The 26,111-nt window shown below is 47.0% G+C and overlaps 1 protein-coding gene across 4 annotated transcripts in view; it reads right to left on the bottom strand.

Annotated features, from left to right (window-relative positions):
• SRL (sarcalumenin) overlaps positions 1 to 26,111 on the bottom strand; it is a 134,005-nt gene that overhangs the window by 20,241 nt on the left and 87,653 nt on the right. The window contains exons 3-5 of one of the 4 annotated variants that reach the window (XM_019507553.1): positions 22,975 to 23,076; positions 19,955 to 20,050; positions 7,543 to 7,578 (exon numbers count right to left, since the gene is read on the bottom strand). In XM_019507553.1, coding sequence (XP_019363098.1) covers positions 7,543 to 7,578; positions 19,955 to 20,050; positions 22,975 to 23,076 — 234 coding nt within the window. The remainder of the gene's footprint in view (positions 1 to 7,542; positions 7,579 to 19,954; positions 20,051 to 22,974; positions 23,077 to 26,111) is intronic. The other 3 variants (XM_019507554.1, XM_019507555.1, XM_019507556.1) reach the window with 3 other exon arrangements.

Genomic DNA, 26,111 nt, shown 5'->3' on the forward strand with positions numbered 1-26,111 from the left:
TGGGGGCTTGTGTGCCCTCCTGCTCCCTTTGATCCGTGTTGGGATTACCTCCCTTTGGGCTTGGAGGATCGTCTCCTTAAGGAGCGACCACTCCTCCTGGACACCTGGCTCCCCTCCCTTCTGGGACCTCAGTGCTTCCCTGACTATTCTCCTTAGCTCATTGAAGTTTGCCCTCCTGAAATCTAGGGTTGCTGCCTTGCTGCAGGCCTTTGCCATCTTGCGCTGGATGGTGAATTCCAGCAGGCGATGATCACTGTCACCCAGGTGGTCGAGCACCCGCAGCCCCTCTCTGATATCTCCAGATCATATTAAGTAATGTGTGTTAAGTTATCATTGGACTGCTCTAATGATAATACAAGCACAGCTAGCTGACTATTGGTCTGATCCCCTGTATTGCACCAAAATCTTGAACTGAACCCAGTGTCTCTCTTTGCCAGTGGCAGACACAACACTCTCTCCTGGGCTTGGCATCCCATAACTCTCTCCACCTGCCATCAACAGCAGAGACGTGTAATGTCAGGGGCAGGTGCTCTCAGGCTGGGCAGTGCTGGGCATATGGCAGGGAGGGGATAGGCTCCAGGAGTGGGCGTTGCATGTCCTCATGGGTGGATGTGCAAGTTGCGCTGTGGTCAGGGGCCGGGGGAGGAGGGAGAGTGGAGACGAAGCACAGCTGCCTCCAGCCCTATCCAGAATGGACTGAGATTGTAGAAATAATTACTGTGTGACTGCTCAGGCCATTTTGAATATGGCATGATTGTGCTTACTATGTCTCAGATACATGTTAAGTGGCCTGTGTGACATGGCCCTCAGATGGGTGAGTCTTAGAAAGAATTTATGGTGTGCATTTATGATCAGAAAAAAAGCAGGAAAACCCTGTTGTGGCCTATCTGCTCTTTGCCTCAAGTGAGCCATTCACTGAGTCTGCTGGCAAAAATGAGATGTTATGTCTGTCAGCCCTGCAGCGTGTACTTCACTCTGCCCTGTGCATCCGGAGCAGACTGACATGTTGGATGCTAAAAGGGCTGGAAGGAATCTTTGGCTTTGAACTGCCACTTGGCTGAATTGCACTCAGAAGTCTGATATCTGTTTTTGTCTAAACAGGCCTGTAAGTTCCTGCTTGAAGCTAAGTAGCTTGGACTATGCTGCAGCTCACACATCAAAAAGCTTAGACCAGAGCTAGCTCACAGTCAGTTCATCCTCAAGGCCTGTTCTGGTGCTGGGGCTTTCATAGTATGAAGAAGCTTCATTGCATTCTGGTGACTTCCTGCAGCTCTGCCTGCTTCCTTTCCTCTCCTCACCCCAGGCCCTATCACTGCTGAGCTTTCTGCCCCTTCCTGGGCATGAACTCAAAAATCCTGGCAGTGGACTTGAGGGAGAAAGCTGAAGAGTTGATCAAACATGTTTTTTTATCCTTTATTTCCCAGAATCTCTCCTCTTGCCAAGACACAGTGCACTGTGGAAATTCCTGGCCATGATGCAAGATATGCAAGTTATAGTCTCACTGGGGAATGCAAGGGTGGGGGACACATAAGGCAAATAAACGACAAGTTCCACCAGCCAGCTCTGCCAGCATGTCCAAATTGAAATATTTTGGTTTTCAGGTTTATCAATGCAAAACCAAAATGTTCCACAGAAAGCAGGTGCTTTTCACAAAATTTCATGTAGTTAAGTACTGAATCTTCCACTGAAAAACAATTTTGACAGAACATTTTTGACAAATCCTACTTTATCCTTGTCTCATTTTTCACACGTGCAATCCTAGCCAGGTCTTCTGCTGTTGTCCCAACAGAGATGCTGTCTAGCTTCACTGCCTTAAACAGAGCTTAGCTGTTTACACCAAAGATTTGGCCCTAGATCTGTAAAGCATTCATTTTGCCATTATCTGTCTGGTAAGCAAAAACTGCCTTGACTCTGATCTTTCCAAAGTCAATAATATAAGCAGGAAGAATTCAGAAGGAGATCTTTTGCTGTTCAAGGGAGTCCATTTTTCCCTTCATTTTAGAGACAAATTAATAAATCACTTATGAAAATAAAATAATTATTTCCAGAATAATTAACAAAGTGCCTTTTAAGAGACAAAGGTAACTACACCCTTTAAAGCTGAGCTGGTGTTCCTCACCAGAATCCCTATACATCCCTTTCACAACGCGGTACGGTGACAACAGCACGCCATCAGTGCACGGATGCAGAAGAGTTCTGTTGTGTTCTAGTTTTGTGGGGCTACCAGTTTGACTAGCTGTTGGCTAGCAACAATAAATGACCAAATACAATGCATATAAATAGGGCAGGTCAGAAAAATTGAAATTATTTTGTCAGAAAAATGGGATTTTGTGTAAATCAAAATGTATTATTTTGCTTTGAACCAGCGTTAACCTCTTTGTCCACATGAATCACTGTCATACCTCATGAGAGTGGTAGTTCCTGTTCCCCAGGCTCCTGTTATCTCCTCTGAGCCTTACTAGGTGCCTGAGCTACATCTCCCTTGACACATCACAGTCTCCCCCTGTTGCTGGAGTGCCACTGAGCCTCGTGGCTAGTCTCACTCCACAGAGTGGTAGTGTCTGTCTTTTTATTCCAAACTTAGACAAAACCAAATCTGGAAATATTGGAATTTCCTACAGGACAGAAACTCCACTTTTTATCATCTGTTGCTGTCCTCACTCTTCCACTTCTCATTTGGTTTTTGATTAATATTATTTTCCAGTGTAGCATTTGACTGAATATTGCACAGAGAAACTGTATACAGGCCCTAATTTTGAGACCAGAATATTGATGAGGGTGGATACAAGGACAAGGAATAGTCTGCATCTGCCTCAGATCCCATTTGCAGAGCTGGCAGTTGGAAAGACCTAGATTTGTCTTGTAAACTGAGAAAACTGGATATAGACATCAAAGAAGGGCAAACAAACAAAGCAAAATGACCCCCTGCTCCAGAGCATCATTTTTCACACAGCAATGCCCATCTTTACTAAGGCCAGAAGGTTCAGCTTTAGATGTTTCCTTCAATGCCAAGTGAGAATAGGATTTTCCCAACCTAAATCTCACAGAATTGCTCCTGATTCTGGGGGTGCCTCCTGTGCTCTGTAAATGTAGTGTGAGGAACCCTGAATTTTCAGGTGTTGTAGCCACACCCTGCAAAGCCCTCAAACCACATCCTTGAGGAATTTATCCCAAAGATGGCAGTCCATGGTAAAATACCTGTAGCTGAAGCCTTCAGAGTGATTTCATCCCTCACGCAGAGCTTCTGTTTGCATCTTCCTTCCCTGCCCACTGCTGCCAGAGCCTCAGGAGGCCTGGACAGACACAGGCCCTTGCTCTTGCTTCCCAGGGTAGCCCTGATACCTGGGTTCAGTAATGTGCTCCACCAGCTCTGTCTGTCTCTCCTTAATGTTGGAACAGTGGCGCTGGTACCTTTGAGCTGCCGTAATGCTTCTTGGGTTGGCCTGGGCACCTAGGGAATGGCATTAGGCGAACCATCTGCTTGCCTACCTCCAACACATTTCTGGAGACCCATTCCTCCACCTGGCACCTGGATGAGGAGGTTCTTTGCATCTGCTCCTTGCCCATAGCTTTGAACTCACCCAGGCAAATTATTTGCCCTTGCATGGCTACTGGGCACTATCCCCATTTCTCCATCTGAGAAAGGGGCCTCTTTACAAACTGTAGTGACCTCTGGCCCCAAACTAATTCCAAATTCAAGCACATTGGAAATGCTTGCAACTGCCTGACACTACTTTGGGACTGCTTTTGGGAAAGACATAGGAATCACTTCCCCACCATTGATGATCTGAGGACATAAATTCACTCCTCTCACTCCTTTACTATGACTGATGCCTCCCTCTTTAAGAGCTTTCACCTTCTGCCTGCATGTGCTTCCCCAGCCAGCAGACCTCAGCTGTTCTGTGTTGCTCACTTCTGCCAAAGGGACTCAAAGGGCTGTCCTTTTCCACAAGGAAAACAGGGCTCTCCTTTTCCACGTGGCATCTTTTCTTTTACTGCTTATGGCCCCCTGCTCCATTGCTGGATGACCTAGCCTCACACGTTCAGCTTGCATCCCGCCTCCAGCAGGGAGTGAGACAGTCTGCAATTTTTTCAAAAGTTCCTTATACAAAGTACCACCTGCAAGATGGTATTCACACTTCTTTATAACCCAGTGACACAATGCACATAGTTTTGTCAAGGCTCCCTGTTTCCTCTAGGGCTCTGTTGCTTTTGAACTCAATTCTGCCAGCTCTACTCTCTGAGTAGCCCCACTCAATACAGGGCCTTCTGGCAGAGTAAAGCCCTTGTAGCCTGAGTGTGCCTGTGCTGTTGGTGAAAGCATGCCTGTGCATATAAGACATTCCCTGTTTGCAATAAAATACTTGTTGGATGTTGCTGTTAATTTCATCTGCTTTCTCAGTGAAGGCAAGGATTGATAAACACTCTCAGCTCTGCTCTTGGCTGCATGAGCAAATGTGCTGCCCCGTGTGTGCCAAGCTTCCCAACAGGAAGAATCCAGTAATGTGCCCCTTCTACCCCACTATGTCCAGACCACCTCAAGCTTAGAGGCTAATTCAGGATAGCACTTAGGCATCTTCTTTGCCCCCCTTTTCACATGGGTTCGAAATAGGTCTATGCCTGACTTCCTATCACATGACAGTGGTAACTGATCATAGGAAGAGCCTCTGCCTTCATATGCTGTGTGAGTCTTCACATGAATCAGGGAAGTGGTTATCCTGAGATTTCCTCCATCTTCAGAAAAGAGCTTCTGCCTATAGCCTTCCTCAGGGATGTCCTGGCTTCCTGCTATAGATGTAAGGAAGCAATGCATTCCTCATCACACAACAGAGGGACACATGAGCTGTACTGCTGGCTGAATGGTCTGGAGCTGGTTGCTTATTATCAGTACTGGGAAACCAGAAGTTTTCCTTCTCAGTGGGGGCTTGATCTTTCTTCGCATCCACTTTTGCTCAGGAGATTTGGATGAATGTTAGTAATCTGCTCATGTTTTTTTCCATGAAAGGCCCTATATGCTATGTTTCCCTGACCTTACCATGGATAGCATGGGCTGTTCCATTTCAATTTAGACTTCAGAGACCTGCTTAAAGCTGGTTTTCTTCCAAGGCTGGAACCCTGATCTTTGGTAGTGACAGATGAATTCAAGATTTTGTAAAGAGGAGTATGGAAGCAGTGACCAGTGCCTCAGGCGTGGTGGCACCTCTGTTCCCAGCTCCCCCCAACTGGGGCAGACAGACCACATGGCAGGAGCAGCAACCAGGGGCTTTTTTTAAGCCTCTGAATCAGGTAAAAACCCTACCCCTACTCTCAGCATCCCCTCCCTTACCCTCAATGTTCAGTGGCACCTTCTCTTCCCTCCCATTCTTTGCCTCCCTTTCCCATTGCTGCCATCATCTCTGCTTTTCTGGACTGAGATGGGGGTGGAGGAATTCTATAGCCACTCCTGTAGGCTCCCATTCCCCAAGCCTGTTCCTAGCCTGGCAGAGAATGGCCAAGAGGATCAGACAGGGAGGTAGAACGTGCCCACTGGCACCGTCTCCAGCTGTAACTGTCTCCAGATGTCTGGCTGGAGTGAGGCAGGAGCAGCTCCAGAGCTTCCAGCACCCCAGGGTCAGCTAGGAACACTGGTAGCAGCAGGTGGGGAATAGGGGAATGGGAGGAGAGGAGAGGTGCCACTAAGCATGGAGGGGAAGGCAAGGGGTGCTGAGATGGGGATTCTTACCTGGTTTGGGGACTCAAAAAAGTCCTCAGCTGCTGGTCCAAAAGGGTCTGCTCCGGGGATGGTACATCCCTACTTGGCTGCAGGTTGGTGATTTACTGTACATCAAGCCTGCTGCACAGCTGCTCTTTTTTCCATAGCAGAAGAGCCTTGTGGTCTCAGCTGATCTGAGGCTAAACTGGTGAGGGGACCGTTTCTAGGCCACATACCCCAACATGAAAAGTAGAGGGTGTCACAGCATGGCAGGGCACACAAATAGATGCTACTGTTTTTCATGGTCACCTAGGCTGGTCATAAGCCACACCACAAAATGATCTCCCATTTAAGCAACTGGGAAGGATGAGCTGCTTAGGGCAGCATCTCTCCAAGGGTCAGCTTGATACAAAACTTCACAAGCACAAACCCCATAATGCACCTTCCATGGGAAAGAGGTAATAAGTACCCTGAGCTGTATGCAAACATCCTCGCGTAGCTCACTTAACCCTTAGAATGCTGGCCTGGTCATTTACTACCTAAATCACAAATATCTATATATGTTATATATCTATGACTACAGTTATAGCTTTATTCAGTATAGATAAGTATAGATACACATTTCATATATATACACATACATATACAGGCAGTCCTCGACTTGCACCGTTTCAAGTTACAACATTTTGCACTTACAACGTTTATAAATTTGACACCCTGTTTCAACTTTATGATGTCAGCGTCGACTTTACAACACTTGATCCAATGAGATGCCACGTCAGCAAACAAATTCACTGCATTGCTCATCTCCCTGGAGAACATCTGTCCAAACTTCCTTGGACACTTTCTTTAAGAAAGCAGACGAGACTCCAGAAAAATCTGCAGCCAAGACTCCTGAGAAGACTCCAGCCAAGAACCCTTCAAAAAGTCCAACCAAGAGCCTTTCAAAAAGTCCAGCCAAGTCACCTCAAAGAAGTCCTTCCAAATCAATATGACTGCTATTTACAGTATAAATACATTAACATAGCTATATTACTCATCTGTAACTGATTGAGTACAAAATTCTGGTGTATTTCTGGTGCAAATAGTGGGCCTTGGTTCAGGAACCAATCCCCCATTTATAACCTTGTTTCTTATGAGAAAATTGGTTCTGAGTTACGTTTTGACTTTAGATGTGGTTTTCAGGAACCCATTGTGTCGTAAGTCTGAGGACTGCCTGTATATATATACAAACACACACGCATTAACATATATATATGTTTACATATATCGACCTATGTTTATGAATAGGGACCTACCAAATTCACGGCCCCAGCAGCCAACTACAGAGCTGTAACATGACCGGGGACCCAATTTCATGGCCATATCAGTACACCATCATCAAATGCCTATGAACTGTAGCAACAACAATATGCACCAAGACAGTCTCAGGTTTAATCCAAACAAGGGATGGGTTAAAATTTTTTCTCCCTTGGCTTGGGCAGGGTGAGGGAACTGCAAATGTCTCTGACTGAATGGGACAGGTTCACCTGACAACACCTACTAAAACATCTATCCTTATGATGCTGACTCTGCCACTTAGATACCATGAAAGTGTGGTCTTTTAGAGAGAGCCATCTAATGTAAAATATTAAGTTCATATAGGCATATAATTAGATCTAGCTGGTGGATTGGTGCACTGGGTATATAGTTTGGACAGTGGATGTGGGCTCTAGGCATGTGGCTTTGGTCAATGGGTATCTGAAAAGAGAAAGAATGATGACTTTCAGCAGATGTGGACAATGGTGAGAGGCCAGTGAAGAGGTTAGCTGGCTGCTAGTAGCATGCAGTTGGCAGATAGTGATACCAACCTGTGCCTGAAGAGGCAAGGGTGCGTCCAGGGTAAGCTGTTAGAAGGGAGGGGATGGTGAAGAGAGAAAAGGCAACATGAGTGGAAGAGAGGTGGTCAATTGGGCCTGACTCAGTGAGGCAAGGGAGCTGAAGGTTGACCTCAGCCTTCTCCTAGACAGAAAGCAGAACCAATTGAACATTTCAAACACTCATGAAAGGCAAAAAATAATTAAAGGTCCACTGGAATTCAGAGTTCTTGCACTATGAGACCTCTACCACTGAGGACCAGCCTTTCCAGCAGGAGGTTTACCCAGGCTCTGATGAAAGCCCCATTCAATAGTGGTGTCTAAGGGAGGGGTTACACCTACAAAACCGAAGCTGGCTGACTTGCCTGTAACAAGCCACACTTGAGGTTTGTTCAGCTGACACACAGGAGCAGACTCAAATAAAATGTCCTGTGTCTCTTCTGCTGGGTTGCTTTTACCTGTTTCCCCTTCCTAAAATTCCTGATTGTGGAAGACACTGAGGTTAGGCATGAGGCACTCTTTGATGTCCTTACGAAATGTCTATGCATGCACAAACACATGGTAGAGTTGTCAGCATATACCACTATTTGCTGTGACTTCTCTTCAGGCCTGTGTCTTTAGAAGTTCTTTCGAGGATGGAACTTGCAGGGCAATCTCCATGGGCTACAGAGCACTGTCAACTGGTAACCCTAACTTGGACAGAATGCACCCACAGGCATGCATAGTCCCAGAGAGGGACTCTTCTCTGGAACCTGGATACTTCTGTATAGAATGTGTAAACAGTGTCCTTGTGTACACAATGGAAATGTCAGTTGTGTGGAAGGAGATGACATATATCATACTTACATGCAACCACACTTTAAATAGAAGTTTTCTTTGCAAACACATCCAAGAGAAAGAACACATTGCAAACAAGATGGATTAATACATTTTAGAAAAAGACTTCAGTTTCAGCTTAAAGATTTAAATAAAATCTATTCCATGCCAGAAAATTCTACAAGTGACCTAGTATTCTGGAGAGCTACAGCAGAGGGTGCTAGCATTTTTATAACCCCAAAATGCATTGGTAGCCTTGGATGGCAATATAGGCTTGGTTCTGCTCTCAGCAGACATGGACAAAATGCTTAGTAAAGTCAGAGGAAACTGTAACCCTGTACTAAGAGCAAAATTTGTCCCACAGAATATAAAAAAATAGAGGGCCACTGTTTTTAATAGAGGAGTGAAGACACTTACTGATTGCTAGAAATGTGGAGGAAACTTACCGTTGTATATTGGCTTACATCTTAAAAGGTCACACACATTTTATGATTCTCCTGCTCCATATTTGTCCCAGCCTCTGGGACCCATCATGAATCTTGTCCAACTGCGTGCAGCTGGGGCTGTTACTGAGCTATGTCTCAGGCAATTTCTATTCTATTTTCAAATATCCCTCCCCCAACCCCTTTCTAAGGAAGAGTAATGATGGTATTTAGGACACATCAGAAAAGCATTTTAGACATCCATGCTCAAGGAGTTCGCTGTCTGCCATTTGAGTTATTGATGCAGCAGAGGTGAATGGAAACAGCCAATGTAGCCTGTAGCTTATGTAGCAGCATAACCTTGCCATGCAGGGAAATTGGCAGTAAAGCCAATATTGGTGGGATGGTAGATGTGAAACCTCTCTCAACACTATAGCGTCATCACCTTGGCTACAAAGTCACTAGGGCCTTTTGGCACATGGGGACACCTCCTAACCTGGCTACAAGGTCAGCTTCTAAATGTTTTACAAAATACTTTGTTCACCCTTGTAATGTGCTATCCATTAGAGGGTATAAGAGAAATGTTCCATAGCAGTGGATCCTTGTCCTATTTTGTCCTACAGACAACTGAGCACCCTTCTTTAACATTATATAGAGGCTGATAGTGGGAAACAATAAAAGCAACCACTAAAGGGAGGCCTGGCAAAGCCTTTTCAGAAGCTAAGCTTTGCTGATCGAGATGCCCATGCTTGCATGAGTTAGGGGATTATTTGGTGAGCTCTATGCATGTGCCTATATCTGTGTATGAGCATGTTTGTGTTACAGGGAGGTTGTCAGAAGATAGCATTGAGAAGCAGTTGTGAGCATAGCTCAAAAAGGGAGCAAATAGAGAGTTCCTTGGAGCACAGAGCTGACCAGAGGGGCAGGTTTGCAAACTGTAAGCAAGCAGCTACCTGTTACTTTTTGTTTCTGCTTTGTTCAGAGCAACCAGACAATGTGTTCTTTTTAATTAAACAGGATTGCATCCAGCAATGTACCTAACTTAATCATCTTCTCCTAATGGATACAGACCTAATGGATACAGAAGGTCATGAATGCCAGCTAGCTGTTTGGCCAGGGGAGAATTGATATTTCCAGGGCACCAAGGGTGGCATCCTGTTCTTTTCTGGATGCCTAGGTATCCAGATTTGGATTTCTTTGTATCCACAAGGGACCTGTGTAGTGGTCCCAGATGCTATTGCACAAGCTTAGTCAGAAAGTCTGTGGTCTGTGGCTTTTTAGGACTGATGCAATCAAAAAATGCCATGTAGATGATAAGCTCTGTAAGATGATAATGCCATGTAGATGATAAGCCTAGGCCTCCAGAAAAGAATAGAATGATATCCAAATTCAGCTCCCAAAGCTCTGTCTAGCAGGTACTGCTATCTGTGTGAAATATGAGAGACAATCTCTCTGGTGGCCTGTTTCTTTTTTAGCTCTTCCATAGCCCACTGTAAGAATTTTGAAAAGGGGTCTCCAGGACATTACATTGTTCACAGAATGGTCCGTAGAATGATGCCCTGTTTTCACCTCCCAGCTGGTGGCCTTAGGTTGTACCACTGCTTCAGAGCACCAGAACCATTCCACAGGCTGACTGAAAAGATCTTTAGAAGCAAACAAGACTTTTGCAGGGTTGCTGCCGTGGGACTGGCATGACTGAACAAGCTCCGCAGAAACTGATGAAATGTGTCCAGCAGGTATTTTATAATTATTCTTGGCAATATCAGTTTCTGGGCTCAGATTTATGGCCCACAGGCTGGATCTGGCCCTCCTAGTGATTCTATCTGTCCCACGGCAGGTCCCCTAAGACATGACCAGCCCAGGCACAGGGGGTAACCCAAGCTGTGACATGTGACCAGTCCCACCAACCCTGTGTGTGGAAGTGCCACCTGGTGCAGAGCACAGCCTGGACACATTTCATCAGTTTCTGCCAAGCTTGTTCAGTCATGCCAGTCCCATGGCAGCTCTCGGGTATGCTGGGAGCTGTAGTCTGTGAGGGTGGGTAGTGTGGTAATGTGGTGGCACTGGCCAGTGTGCTGGCTATCCTGGCCTGTCCATCTCTCCCGGACTCCCTTAGCACCGGGGATGGGAAGTCAGCCCAGCTGAGCTGACTTCCCGACCCCGGAGTGATCTAGCACCAGGGGATGGAAAGTCAGCCCAGCTGAGCTGACTTCCCGACTCTGGGGCAATCTAGCGCTGGGGATGCGGAGTCAACCCAGCTGGGCTGACTTCCTGACCCTTGGGCAATCTAGCGCCAGGGATGGGAAGTCAACCCAGCTGAGCTGACTTCCTGACCCCGGGGTGATCTAGCTCCAGGGATGGGAAGAAGGCCAGCTCAGCTGACTCCCAGACCCCAATGCCATCTAGCACTGGGGATGGGAAGTCAGCCCAGCTGGGCTAAATTTGTTTTCCCAGCACTATGGTTGAAACATTTCAACTTTTGAAATGTTCTGACTAGCCTTGTTTTGTTTTGAGGCTGTTTTGCAGCCCTTTGTTTCATTTCTATTTTGCTGTTTCGACCTTGAAATGAGTCGAAACAGTGTCAAAACAAAACAGCCGGCAAAATTTCACACAGCCCTACTGCCCACTATCTGGCACCCCTGGCAGCAGGCATGGGGCAGATGATTCCAGGGCCAGATAAGATATGATAGGATCAATTGGCATTTCTTCATCCCTCCTCCCACACCAGGTGGTTTAAACAGCCATGACTGGGGACTGAGGCTGGGTCAGCACCTCCCTCCAACCCCAGCCCTCAACAGCTCACCAGAACTCCTTAAGTGGCTCACCAGCCCAAATAATTACCCACCCCGACCTAGTATGTAGTGTGGATAACAACTTAATGTGACTGAAAATGTTAGTACACCTGGGGCTACTCCATGACCTACTTGAATACTTGTGATGCTCTCAGTCATGTTCTTGAATACTTCTCTTGGCAGAAACAGGAGGATAGCCAAGTCTAGATGCCTAAATCCTCACTTGCTATATCCTTCTCTAGCAGGATTCCATGGGTCAGGTGAAGTGAGGGATTAGTTCTGCACTTGTGATGGAGGGGAGGGAGAAATCCCTACTCACTGAGTCAGGGTGGGGCCCTTAGTTATTTGTTATCCCTTTGGATTGGTGTTCTATTTTGTAGCTTAGAAATCAAAAGTTGGAATATGCAAATAATACAGCCATGTCATAACACATGTGCATAGCTGCAGAGCACTTTCAAAATGGCTGATCGCACAAAAAATTAACCCTGGTTAAATCATAGAATCATAGAAAGTTAAGGTTGGAAGGAACCTCAGGAGGTCATCTAGTCTAACCTCCTGCTCAAAGCAAGACCATCCCCAGCTAGATCATTCTAGCCAGGGTTTTGTTGAGCCGGGCCTTAAAAATCTCCAAGGATGGAGGTTCCACCACCTCTCTCAGTAACCTGTTCCAGTGCTTCACCACCGTCCTTGTAAGACAGTTTTTCCTAATACCCAACCTAAACCTCCCTTGCTGCAACTTGAGACCATTGCTCCTTGTTCTGTTATCTGTCGACAGTTTAGCTCCATCCTCTTTGCAACAACCCTCAGGGTAGTTAAGGACTGCTATCAAATCCCCTCTCAGTCATATCTTGTGGAGATTAAATAAACCTAGTTCCCTCAGCCTCTCCTCATAAACCCCAGCCCCCTAACTATTTTCATTGCCTTCCACTGGAGTCTCTCCAACTTATCCACATCCTTTCTGTAGTGGGGGGGGTGCAAAACTGGACACAGTACTCCAGATATGGACTCACCAGCGCTGAATAGAGGGAAAGAATCACTTCATTCAATCTGCTGGCAACGCTCCTATTAATGCAGCCCAGTATGCTGTTATCTGCCTTGGCAAAAAGGGCGCACTGTTGACTCATATCCAGCTTATTGTCCACTGTTACTCCCAGGTCCTTTTCTGCACAGCTGCTGCTTAGCCTGTTTGCCCCAAGCCTGTAGTATCACATGGGAGTCTTCCATCCTAAGTGTAGGACTTTGCATTTGTCCCTGTTGAACCTCATGAGATTTCTTTTGGTCCAATCCTCCAATTTGTCTAGGTCACTCTGAATCATAGCCCCACCCTCCAGCTTGGTCTCAGCTGCAAACTTCCTGAGGGTGCAATCCATCCCATCTCCCAGATCGTTAATGAAGATATTGAACAAAACCAGCCCCAGAGCTGACCCCTGGGGCACTCCACTTGATACTGGCTGCCAACTAGACCTCAAGCCATTGATTACTACCCATTGAGCCTGACGAACTAGCTAGCATGCTATCTACCTTAAACTCCATTCATCCAAACAATCCATACTTTCTTAGCTTGTTTGCAAGAATGCTGCGGGAGACCATATCAAAAGCCTGGCTAAAGACAAGGTATATCACATCCACTGCTCTTCCTGCATCCACAGAGCCAGTTATCTCATCACAGAAGGCAATCAGGTTGGTCCAGCATGACTTGCCCTTGGTAAATCCATGCTGACTGCTCCTAATCACCTGCTTATCCTCCAAATGCTTAGAAATAAATTCCTTAAAAACCTTCTCTATGATTTTTCTGGGAACTGAGTTGAGGCTGACTGGTCTGTAATCTTCCAGATCCTCCTTCTTCCCCTTCTTTGATGGGCTATGTTTGACCTTTTCCAATCATCTGGGACCTCCTCTGATCATCACAAGTTTTCAATGATAATGGCCAGAGGCTTTGCAATCACATCAGCCAACTCCCTCAGCATTTTCAGATGCACTGCATCTGGCCCCATGGACTTGTACACATGCATTTTTTAAGTAGTCTCTAATCTGTTCTTTCACCACTGGGGCTGCTCACTAGGGCTGTGTGAAGCTTCAGTCCCTGATTTGATTTGGCAGAGATTTGGCTCGATTTGGTGGCCAAATCTCCAAATCCGAATTGAATCTGGAGACCCTTTAATCTCTCCAAATTGAACAGGAACTTTACAAATCAATTCAGAGACATTCAGAAAGATTCAGCAATTCAGACATAGACACAGCTTTAAATGTTTTTTCTACATATCCTCAAGGTAGCAGGTTGCTCGTGAATGCTGGGTGGTGGAGCAGATGGAGCATCCCAAAGCAGTGCAGGGTACTCCCCAGTGCGCTCAAAAGCAGACCCAGAAGTGGACCAGAAGCACTTCCGGTCCACTTCTGGCTTGGCGACTGGTGCCTCCTGGGTCTGAGGGGACACCCTGGGTCCCCCCATGGCTGATCACCAGCCAGGGAGGCACGGGGGGGAGGCCCTGTGCACTCCCCAGTGGACCCAGAAGTGGACTGTAAGTATTTATGGTCCATTTCTGGGTTAGCCACTGAGCAGTTCAGACTTTTCCTCATCAGCTGTCATTAGGTTGCCTCCCCCATTCAATAAGGCACCCACACTTCCCCTGACCTTCCTCTTGTTGCTAACTTACTTATAGAAACCCTTCTTGTTACCCTTCATGTCCCTTGCTAGCTGCAACTCCAGTTGCACTTTGGCCTTCCTGAATTCACCCCTGCATGCCCAAGCAATATCTTTATACACCTCCCAAGTTGTTTGTCCAAGTTTCTACTTCTTGTAAGCTTCCTTTTGTTTTTAAGCTCACCAAAGAGTTCTCTGCTGAGCCAAGCTGGTCACCTGCCATATTTGCTATTCTTCCTGCACATCGGGATGGTTTGTTCCTGCACCCTCAGTAAGGTTTTGTTAAAATACAACCAGCTCTCCTGGACTCCTTCCCCCTCAGACTACAGTCCCAGGGGATCCTGCCCATCAGTTGCCTGAATGAGTCAAAGCTTGCTTTTCTGTAGTCCAGGGCCTCTACTTTCCTGCTATCCTTCCTTCCTTTACTTCAGATCCTGAACTTGATCATCTTGTGGTCACTGCTACCCAATTTGCCATCCACTTCTACACCCCCAACCAATTCTTCTGTGTTGTGAGCAGCAGGTCAAAAAGAGCATGGACTCTGTCTGGTCTCTCCAGCATTTGCAACAGGAAGTTGTCTCCAACACTCTCCAAAAACTTCCTGTATTGCTTATGTACTGCTGTATTTCCCTCCCAGCAGATGTCAGGGTGACTGAAGTCCCCCAGGAGAACCAGGGCCTGTGATCAGGAAACTTCCATAGGCTGTTTGAAGAAAACCTCATCCACCACATCCTCCTGGTCTGGTGGTCTATAGCAGATATCGACCACAACATCATCCCTGTTGCTCTCCCCTCTGACCCTAACTCAGAGACTTTCAACAGTCCTATTTGCAGTTTCATACTGGAGCTCTGAGCAATCATATGGCTTTTTTACATAAAGCACAACTCCTCCTCCTCCTCTTCTCCCCTGTTCAGGATGTTTCCTGAACAGTTTGTATCCATCCATGACAGTGCTCCAGTCATGCGAGCTCCCACCAAGTCTCTGCTGTTTCAATCACATCATAATTCCTTGACTGTGTGAGGACTTCTAAATCAGGTATTATATTAATGTGCTCAAAAGCAGAGCACTTTAGGGAACTTGTGTTTCTTCCAGGCTTAATTTTTCTTGTGGGCGGCTGTCAAGGGGAAGGAGAGGGAGCTCCCAGCTGAGCTGCTGAATGTCCAGAGCTGCAGGGGAGAGGACGTGGAACAGGGTCCCCTCACCTCATTGCTTCCCCAATCTACCCTGGCTGGGGAACTGGGGGGAGCCAGGTTGGGCCCCTGAGTTAGAGGGCTCCATTCCTACCTCCCCCTTTCCCCGGTCATTCAGCAGCCAGCAGCAGCCAGCACGGACCTCTGAGCTACTGGGTGGTGGGGCGCAGTGGAAGGGAGCACCTTCACTTCATGGGTCCAACCCAGCTCTCCTCAATACCCTGGCCAGGGTAAAGTGCCATGAGTTACTGTTCCCACATAGGCGCATGCACATGTGCATGCATGTGTGTGTGCGTGTGTGTGTATATATGTTTATCTGGGAGAGATCAAATGATTTATTGTTACACTGGCGTTGTACTTCATGTTCCACAGTGTCCCAGCTCCCAGGCACTGGCAGGCTCTGCAGTCCCAAACTGAGGCTACTTTCTCCTGTCTGCATAAGATCATATTCCCTCAATACATAAAATCTCTATGGTATCACAGCACTGCAGGCATTTCTCAGTGTTGGAAAGATGTGAAGTGCACACAGCTCCAGCACATACCCACACTCAGATGTGAGGAGAAAGAGTGAGAGAACAATGGGTGGGAATTAAATCCAGGCAGTTTCAGAGCAAACCATCTAAAATGCCCAAAAAGTAATCATAGCTGAGCATGAGCACTTCCTTCAGAAGGAACTGGGTTGTGAGGCATGGAAATGTTATCGCTGAACTAACCCAACCTATCCCAGGAGTATAAGCTATAGACAAATCCAGAGGGGATGTGGTAGTGTGATTGCAGCCCACTTTCAGACTATGCTGCCAGAGCAGCAGACAGGGACTTTTTCAAGTCTCTGAAGTAAGTAAGAATTGAAGTAAGTAAGAATTACTAATCACTCCCCTTTCTTCCCCTCTCTGCCCAGCAACATGTCCTTTCCCACCCCATTCCCTCCTCCCTGGCCTGCTGCTGCCAATGTTCCTGGCTGACATGGGGTTGGGAGGGAGCTCCAGAGCCACTCCTGCCCTGATCCAGCTGGGTTGTACAGGGAGCCCAGCTCAGCTAGGGACTGCCGCAGTACCAGCAGTTGGTAGATCCTCCTTGGTGTTCCCCACCAGGCTGGGAACAGGCCTAGGGAAGAGGAACCTGCCTGCTGCCACCCCGTCTACAGCTTCCAATGCATATTGGCTGGAGTGGAAAAGGAGTGGCTCTGGCGCTTCCCCTACACCCAACTCAGCCAGGGACAGCACCAGTGCTAGGCATGTAAGTGGGGAATAGGAGGAAGGGAATGTGCCACTGAGCATAAAGGGGAATAGGAGGGAATGCCAAGAACCACGGAGAGGGCAGATTATTACCTGATTCAGGTACTTTAAAAAATCCCTGGTTGCTGCTTCTGTAGAATGGTCTGCCCACCCCGGGTGGGGGGAGGGTGGCATGAGTCACAGCTCTCACACCCCAATTCACAAAAATCTTGGATCTGCCCAAAGCAGGAACAGAGATGTATGGGGGGTGTCTGGGGCAGTACCTAGTGCATGACTGTGAGTAGAGGTCTGAGGTTGTGTGGCCAGAATACAGCAGCACCCCAGGCATCATCAACTACATTCTACAGTGTTTGGTCTGTTAGATTTTGCTTGGATCTTTGCAGTACTAAAGGTCCAACTACCTTTACGTAAAAGTAGAAAAAGGGGGGCTGCTGGTAGACAAAGGTGGGATTTGTAATTTCGTCATGATGCACAGTGCAAGTCTAATCTCTCCCTGTTGAATTCTATCCCCTCCAAGTCACTCAGTCCATCTATACAAGCAAGTGTGGGTGTCAGAGAAACCAGTAGTCACACTACTGATCTTTTCAATTACTTTGGCAAAATGTAGTAATAAAAAATCCTTTTCTTGAGGCTGATCTCAGGTAGTGTCCTACGAAGCCATTGAACCTCTGGGTCTCCATGTAAAACCACTGAGGGAGGCCAGGCTCTGAGGGGGGCAGCATGTCCCACCAGATTTTCTGAAGACAAATTGTGACTGTAGGCCATTCAGATTGATGCAGGATGACGGCTTATCTGCAAGATGCTGTAATGGCAGGTCTGTGTGCAGTGAAGAGTTATGCTTGCCCCAGAAAGGGAGTTTAGCACTGGGTGGAGCTGAACATGGCCATGTGGTGTGGTGCCTGGAACTTGCATCTCAAGTGGGTGTGAGGGTTTGCATGAGAGTCATTGTCAGGATGACAAACAGGGTGGTCAGGAAGGCTTCAGCTATAGGTCAGCTCCTTGCAACAAGGCTCTGCTCCAGGACTTAGCTGTATATTAATCCTCCTATCACCAATACTAAAACAGGAGTCTTGCTATCTTTGTTGTACAGTGGACACAGCATAAATAAAAAGGACGTAGGATACACAGAACAGGTAGCAGCAGTGCAAGCATTCCCAGCTTGCCCCATGGAGGTGCCCGAGTTCTAACCTGTCTTACTGGCTCTCGAGTACAGTTCAGCTCCCACAGATCCATGCACAGCACAGTTCAGCAAGATACTTAGGAACATGCCGGATTTTAAGCACATGAGTTATCCCATAGTATTGGGAATTTATGCCTCAGCTCCTCCGCTGAGATTGTCAAGCAGGTGCACTTCGCTATTAGTTCTTATAACACTGAACCCTTACACAGAGGGACCTGAGGAAAGAGGCAGATGGGTCACAAAGATCAGAACAGCCTCTTTCAGCTTGCAAGCATGGGCCACTCTTCCCTCTCGTGGAAAGAGCCATGCACACCACACTGACATAATGATTAGTGGTGTGCCATGGCACAGACATCAGAGGGGACCAGCCATAGATCACCACTGACTGGCCAACTGCACATTCCTCAAGATGACCTACAATGAGCAGTTCCATGTTCTGTCACCAACTCCCTTAGCCATCAGCTGCTCTGCAAAGAGAATTTAGGCCACTCAGAGCTAAGCTTGAGCGAAACCCAACCAAAAGAGCAGTTGGCACAACCGTGCTAACTGGGTTATGTAACAGGGACTCCCAACCCTGTTAACAACATGGGGAGGGGAACAGGAGGCAAGAGTGGGGTCCCCAGGGGAACAAGACTTTTGTGCCTTACAGGGGCAGACTACTGCAGCATCAAGCACCAGCAGGAACCCAAACCTCCAGGCCTGGGACTGTTAAACAGCTAAAGAGGTCTGCAGGGCAGGGGAATCCAAACAGCTTGTTAGACTGAACAGAAACTCCTGGGTACACTGTCAAAGGTCGTGGTCAGGTGACTGGGCTGGGGCTGACCATCTATGTCTACAGCCTGCAGGTCAAGCAGTAGAGGACAGAGCTGGCTGCCAGGGAAAAGAAGGTACCATGGGGCCAGGGAATGAAGTTGACTCCTCAGAACTGTGGCAACTGTTATGGCCCTAAAGGGCTTTTGGATGCGTTGTAACCAGATGGTTAACACTTTGTGCTACAGGGGAGTTGTGGAGGCTATTCAGCAGGGTGCCAGGGGTGCTCTATACTTTGCAGCCAGCTTTGGTCAGGAATGTGTGGGGCTGAAGCCCAGGAGCCCAGTGTCTGAGGCAATGGACCTGGGTTGAGGAGGCCCAGACAGATAAAAAGGACCAAAGCTGGGAAGGCTGAGGCCCAGACAAGGATTCTGGGGTCTGAAGAGCTCAGTGTCTGTTTGGAATGGAAGGACCCCTCCAGGTCAAACAGAGCTATCTGCAAAGCATAGACATGGCTACAGGGGTGGCTGGAGACCACAGTTATAGGCCGTAAGGCACAATCAAAGCTGTCTTCAAGTGGTAGTACACTCTGTGGAGTTTGTGGCAGAGTAGCCCCAAGGATTAAGAAAGGGGAGACTAGCCCCTAGGGCTGGACAAATAAGAAAAACACCAAAGAAGAGACTACCCCAGCCTCTGAAGACAGCCTCCTTTTAAAAAAATAAATACAAGAATGAATAAAAAAGATCAAGTCATGGCAGGTGGGGAGGCCAGGGAGCACAGGCAGGCGGGTCTGACCACAAGGGGGCATCAGAGGCCAGGGTGTCGGATACCCCGACCCTGTCACAGGTTACTATTTCCTAAAAGAGGTAGGGCATCTGCTAGAAAGCCCCTTGGCCTAAAGAGTTTCCTCAGCTTTCTTGCAAGCCCAGCTTATCTGGGCACTGCTGAAGTCTGATTCCATGGGCCTTGTGTGGCTGTTCACATCTGCTTCGCATGGCTCCGTTCCTTGCCATCTGCCAAAGTGAAGGATACAAATCTGGCAGCTTTTTATACTCACCTTGCACAGATGTGCTGGCTGCTCCAGGTGTAGACAGTAGTGAGTCTGCCCCTGAGTCTCACCAGATAGGGTAAGGTCAAGGTACTGGCGTCCCCCTTTACATAAAAGGAAGAACTTCTCCTGATTCAGGTGACAGTGTCCAAAAACCTTCACATACACTCCCCCACACTGTCTGTGGACTGTATGAGGCCCAGCTAATGACACATCTGTATATTTAGGTCTGCTGCCAGGGGAGATAAACTTTTGAATGCCATACCCTAGACTAGGCAGAATGTGACATCATGACAGTGCTAGATAGATCTCTCCTTGCCCACAAGCTTTACCTGTGATCTCATGCTGCCTCAGCTCATTGTATCTGTAGGACTGCTCCAGGGGTTTGATAGATGAGTGGTAGATCTTCCTTAGCCTCTGCAGTGTTGCTATACATTTAAAAAGGTGATAAAAACAAGGACGGATCAAAATCAAAAGTTACACACAGATACCATTAGCTACCTGACATCATCTCTCCCTTGCTCTCTTTCCTCTGAACATGTGGGGTGGATGGCAGATGAAATGTTCAGACTGTTCTTTGCTTGGCTGCTGAAATAAGAAGTGTCTTAATGTACAGAGAGATTGCTTGTCTCAGCAAGTTTGAAAATGGATGTGAAACCCCAGCTTTCAAAAGAGGAAGCCACAGAATAAAATGCTTTGAGATGTCCTAGATTAAGTTCTATAGGGATCGTGTGCATTGCTTACTCAAGGATAGTCCTGTGAGCAGTACGGCTGTGCAAAGCTTCAGGTGGTGATTCGATTCAGAGGAAACTCGCCCCAATTCAGTGGCCAAATCTCTGAATCCGAATCAAATCGGGGGACCAATTTAAAGGTCCAAATCAATTCAAAGCTCTCCGAATCCTCGGAAAAGATTCGGAGAGCTTTGATGATTTGGGCAGCCACTCTGAGCTGGTAAGTACTAGGGGCAGGCTACTCTGAGCTGGTAATCCAATTCAGCCGAATCGAATCAGGACAGTGATTCGAATCACCAAATCAAATCACTGTCCCCCAAATCCAAAGCCAAAGCGAATACTAGCCGCTTTGCACAGAACTAGGATTTCCCGAAGTGGTGTGCAGGAGAAGGAACCCTCTTCTCTCGCCCTTCTTCCATGTTCAGAAGCACCCCTCCTCCCTCTCTAACTCTCCTGCTGCAGCTGCTACTTTCTCCACTGCTGGTGGGGGGAACCTCCAGTGCCAGCTGGGCTGAGCCAGATCTGGGCTCAGCGGGGGAGAAGGCAGCAGCAACAGGGTGCCTGGAGAGTACTTCCTCCCAACCTGCCCAGTCCTGGAGCAGGCACAGGGAAGGGGAACATCTGTCCATTCCTGCTGCTGTTGTCTATGCCCCTAGGTGAGCCCAGCTCCGGCACAGAGAGCATTTTTACACGTGCTTCAGTGGTGTTGGGTGGCGGCGGCGGTGGGGGGGGGAGGCACTTTAATTAGAACAACCCTGAGGGCTTTTATACATGTGCTCTGGGGTGGTGGGGGGTGCCCACAGAGTCGCATGTATTCAGTGTCCCATGCTTCAAAATGGTGGCAGGGGCTCTTTAACTAAAGCTTGTTCAATGAGCTTTAGTTAAAGCACCCCCATCACCATCCTGAAATGCGGGGACATTAAATACATGTGACGTGGATGAAGCTGGAATACACTAATTAGCACGCTCTAGCAGATTCAATTAATTGAGTTGGCCCTGACACGTGCTAGTTAGTTCACGTCGGAGGAGAGGTCTACCATGTGTATAGGTGCCCCAGGAGCTGGTCTCATTAAAATGCCCTCAGTGTCTTGTGTATCACCATCCCCACACTTCAAAATGGCAGTGGGGGTCCTTTAACTAAAGCTCATCAAACAAGCTTTAGTTAAATCACCCTCACCATCTTTTTGACACATGGGGACACTGATACATGAGACACGGAGGCTGCTGTAATTACAGTGTGTTGGAGCAGCCACCCTGCACATCTACAGGCACCCTGCGGGCAGAGATACCTGTGTGTGGGGGGGGAGGAGGAGTGAGGAGGGGGTGTGCCTTTGAGCAGGAAGAGGAAGGGAGGGTGGATTTTCACATGCTTTAGGGATCCTAAGACATGCCCGCAGTCTCCTGTGATGTGGACCAATCCACTGGATCCGCTCCTGCCTACAAGCCTTCCACTGGTATAAACCTATTCCCATTTGGTCACTCTGGACTGGTTATAGCACTTCTTCAGTTTTGATCTACTGTGACACTACCCATGAAAGACAGAGAAGGAGCTCTTGTGGCTTTGGCATGAGATCCATTCTCACATCACAGATACGACCTGGACATTCTGTGGAGTTTCTCTCAAGCCTTACATGTTTTGTAAGCTTTCCATTAGTAATGGGAGACCTGCAGTAGATCCAAAGATTTGGTTCAAATTAAGGATACCACATTCAGGGATGAAATACCAGCTCCCTGATTTTAAAAGCAAAAATCTTCCTGACATCAGGATAGGGTTAGGATTTCAGTCCACATGCTCTGCCCAGTTTTATCTAAACTTGCAAATTTGCCAGCAAAATTGGGGAAGAAACGTCCTGATGAATGTTTATTTAATTGTTGAAACAGGTTCCTAAAGTGCCCATTGCTGTAATGTCTGCATGCCAATGAGAACAGGCTCTCTCATGACCTGGCCAGTCCATTCTCATATTTGCAGGCTAGAATAATGTCGTTAACAGCTTTTCCCACTGTTTTTCATCCTTCTCATGATCCTAGTTGAAAATGGGAAGAGCAGATACTGTAAACTTAAAAAATAACTTTCTAAAAAGTTGCCCAAAACTCTTCTGAGCACCAACAAGTCTTCAGGGTTAGACTGAACAGTTGTGTTCATTCTCATTTCCATGACTGTCCAGACTCTAATGTTAACATTACTCTTACTCCTCATCTGAGTCTTAAATCTGTCTCAAATATATAAAGTCAGAGGGAATTTAATTATTTAAAAGCCAAATGGTGACATCTTCAAGAAACTGCAAGAGAAGGTGAATGATACTAAATTTGTATGAACAAGTTTTAAGACCAAAATAGATATTGACTCTTCAACTTATTGGTAAAAACACTGTTGTCTTTTCAGAGTACGAATTCTATTCTTCTTTTGTTCTGAAGGGAAAATTAATTGAGTGAAGCATAATGGATAATTGTCCATCATTCACTGCCCATGCTCAAACCCCTTAACGCCCCCACAAATCCTCCTCTCTGGGCAACAGACTGATGCCCACACTACACTTGGTCAGATACTGGCATTCTAAGTCCATGTCCTACCCATGGTACATTCCCTTCCTCCCATCTTTTCTTAAATCTCATTATACCACTACCTGAGTAGTCATCTGCTGGTTTGTCCTCCTTCAGTTTCAGAGTGCTCTCTATATGAGTACGGTCCCGCTTGGCAGGTTCCACAACATCTTCTATCTCTTCTGGAAAGAAAGGAAAGGTAGCATGTTAACTATGTCTGCAACCAAAATAGGAAGAATACTATACGGGCTACATTCTGACTTGATCCTTTTAAGGATACTACTAAGCATCTTTGACCTTCTGCACAGTGGAAAAACTTGAACATTTAGGTTACTGCAGGCTTTGGCTCTGAGCTCCATTCCTACTTCCCATCTCTCTCTCAAGTCCCAACTGAGGCTGCCAGTGAAGATAGCACTTGGTGCCAATGGTGATTCTGACTTTATATTGTGGATAACAGTTTATTTGGTTCTGGAGAGGCTAGCAGCTGTACTGCTCAGTCCAAGCAGTACATTCCCTATGTAGTTGGAAAAAGGGATAGAGGTCAATATTATGGATGTAAAACATGCGGTTAAAAGGGGTTTTGACATTAAACAAAATCATTGTGCCATGCGTCTGTGAAAGCTCTGATCAAATTGCACATGCCAGCTTGCTGGATGGGAGTCATCCTGACAATGTTGACAGTGAAGATTTCAATATTCCTTTACCTGCAGCTATTCAGACCTGACTCATAAATCTTTAATGAAAATAATATTAAACCCTAGTTTTAATCTGTCTACAAATCACACTGCCTGTCTAATCATCCATCCACCTTTGGAAGACCCACCTACCATCCATTTCCCTGCCTTACAAAAAAAGGGGGAGACATGCAAGCTCATTAAGCAGCAAGCACTGCTGGTAAGGTCATGTTGAACAGGCACTGACCTAGCCCTCAGGGCTAGGAACAGACATTCAAAAAGCCTGACCCTGAATTGATTCAATCTTTTTCAGGTTAGTCTAACCTGGCTAGGCTGAATCAGTTTGTAACCATATAAACATTCCCTTTGGACTGAGCAAATGCAGGCATATGCCTGCAGTGGCTCAGGCTAGAAGCTAGAGAGCACTAGAGCAGCCCTCCCTCCTTTCTATAATGCTGAGCAGAAGTCAGGCAAGGCATGACCGGGCCCTGGCAAGATGCTCTGATTAGGGAGGGGTGTTCCTCCCCACTCTCTGCTGCTCCTGACCAGCCCAGCAAGACATTGATAACAGAGCATTTATCAGCCCATGAAGAAAACAAAAGCCTCTCTCATTAGTTCAAGCTCTTCTTACACATTTTTTCCAAGGAAGGAATGGAGGGATATTACCAGCTACCTGTTGATTAGCGCCCAAAAGCCCTGAGCAGTCACTGTCCTGTCTGCCTTTGCCCTGTCTGCTTTACACAGACACGTCTCAGCATTAGCTTGCATACCACATGCTGGCTACGGTCTGTGCTGTGGGAGAGGGGAGTGGGGAATCCCTGCTTGAGCAGGAAGTACTTGGGGCAGGGGGAGCAGGAGGAAGCCAGGCAGGCCCTGCTGTGCCTGCAGTCTCTGCAGGAGCTCCAGCCAGAGAGCAGAGGGGCAGGGACAGCCCTTCTGTGGAGCAGAGAGCCCTGCCCAGGGCTGCAAAGCATCTGAGATGCTGGAGGACTCTGGTTTAAGTTAAACCAGAAAGGGGTCTGGGACAGACATTGTATAAACCTGTTTGACTCAAATGAGTTAAGTCTGATACTACATTCAACCAATTTTATCTCAAACTGGCTTCAGTCATTTTCAAACTGGTTTATGTGCGCTGAATATCTGTTCTGTTACAGGTTTAAATCAGCTTCTGATCCCTTAAACTGGTTTATGTTTAATGTCTGTCCCTAGCCCAGGAGACCTTGGTTCAAATCCTGCCTCAGCTACAGCATTTTTGTATATTTTTGGCCATGTCACTTTACCTTTTCTCTGACTAAATTCCCCAGTAAAATGGGGAAAATCTTTCCTTTTTCCCACCTTCTGTCTGTTTAGATTGTAAACTCTTTGGAGCAGGTTCTGCCTTGTCCTGTGGTCCTGATTTTTCTTGAGGCCACTAGTAGTCATAATAATAACAGTGAAGGCTATAGCAGTATATGGGAGCTCAAGGCAAAACTGAGTGCGCCCACAAGTGCAGTTTAATGTGCATTAGCCTATTTTAGTGCACATTAAAGCGTCACAAAAACCCTTGTGCTATTGCTAATGTGCATTAAAATAGGCTAATGCGTCTTTTTTCTAGTACTTCACAATGGAGGTATTAAATTTAATGCACATTACAAAAAGTGCATTAATGAATGTGTAGATATGCCTACTGTATATGCCAGATATATAGATAAATAGGGCTATGCAAAACAGCACTGTTCTATTTTTACTTGCATTTTAACAGAACAGCGATTCATTTCAAATTTCTTTTCGAAACAGGTTTCATTTCGTTTCATCAAAACAGGTTTGCTGTTTTGACACTGTTTCGACGTTTCACCCATAGGCTATAATGAGGAAGCTCAAAACAGCCTATAACTGTCATTTCTGGGCTGATTTGGATGAAATGTGCAGGAATGGTAGCCCCTTCTGAGAGCATGAAGCCTACCAAGTTTCAAGGAGATAAGTGCAGTGGTTTCAGGGAACCTGCACCTCAAGCTGCAGACAAGCAAAACTCGTGACATGGGTGACACTGTGTGTGTGTTAAGGCTCAGCAGGGTGAAAGCTGCAGGCCTGCTAGCCCCTGCTGAGGCCATGAAGCCTGCCAGCTGTCAAGGGGATAGGTGCAGGGGCTTCTGGATTCTGGGGCCCTGCACCTCTGGCTGCTAGCAGGCAAAACTCATGACATGGGTGCTTGTGGGACTGTGTCTGTCTTGGGGCACAGGGGGCGTTGAAAACTGCAGGCCTCCTAGGCCCTGCTGCAGCCACGAAGCCTGCCAGCTGTCAAGGAGACAGGTGCATGGGGAGTCTGGGTTCTGGGGCCCTGCACCTTTAGCTGCTGACAGGCAAAACTCATGACATGGGTGGGTGACACTGTGTGTGTGTGTTAAGATGCACCCTCACTCAACTGACACCAAGGCAGAAAGCAGGGCAATTCAAACAATGCTGCTGCCTTTTATGCAGTTTTTCCATCCCTCCCCCAGAGCACTGGGATTGGAAGAGACCTCAGGAAAGGATGACAGTCACTGGCCAGCTACAGTCAATAATGA

This window comes from Gavialis gangeticus, unplaced genomic scaffold, assembly GCF_001723915.1.
Source record: "Gavialis gangeticus isolate Ggan-Ray unplaced genomic scaffold, GavGan_comp1, whole genome shotgun sequence".
NCBI lineage: Eukaryota > Metazoa > Chordata > Crocodylia > Gavialidae > Gavialis > Gavialis gangeticus.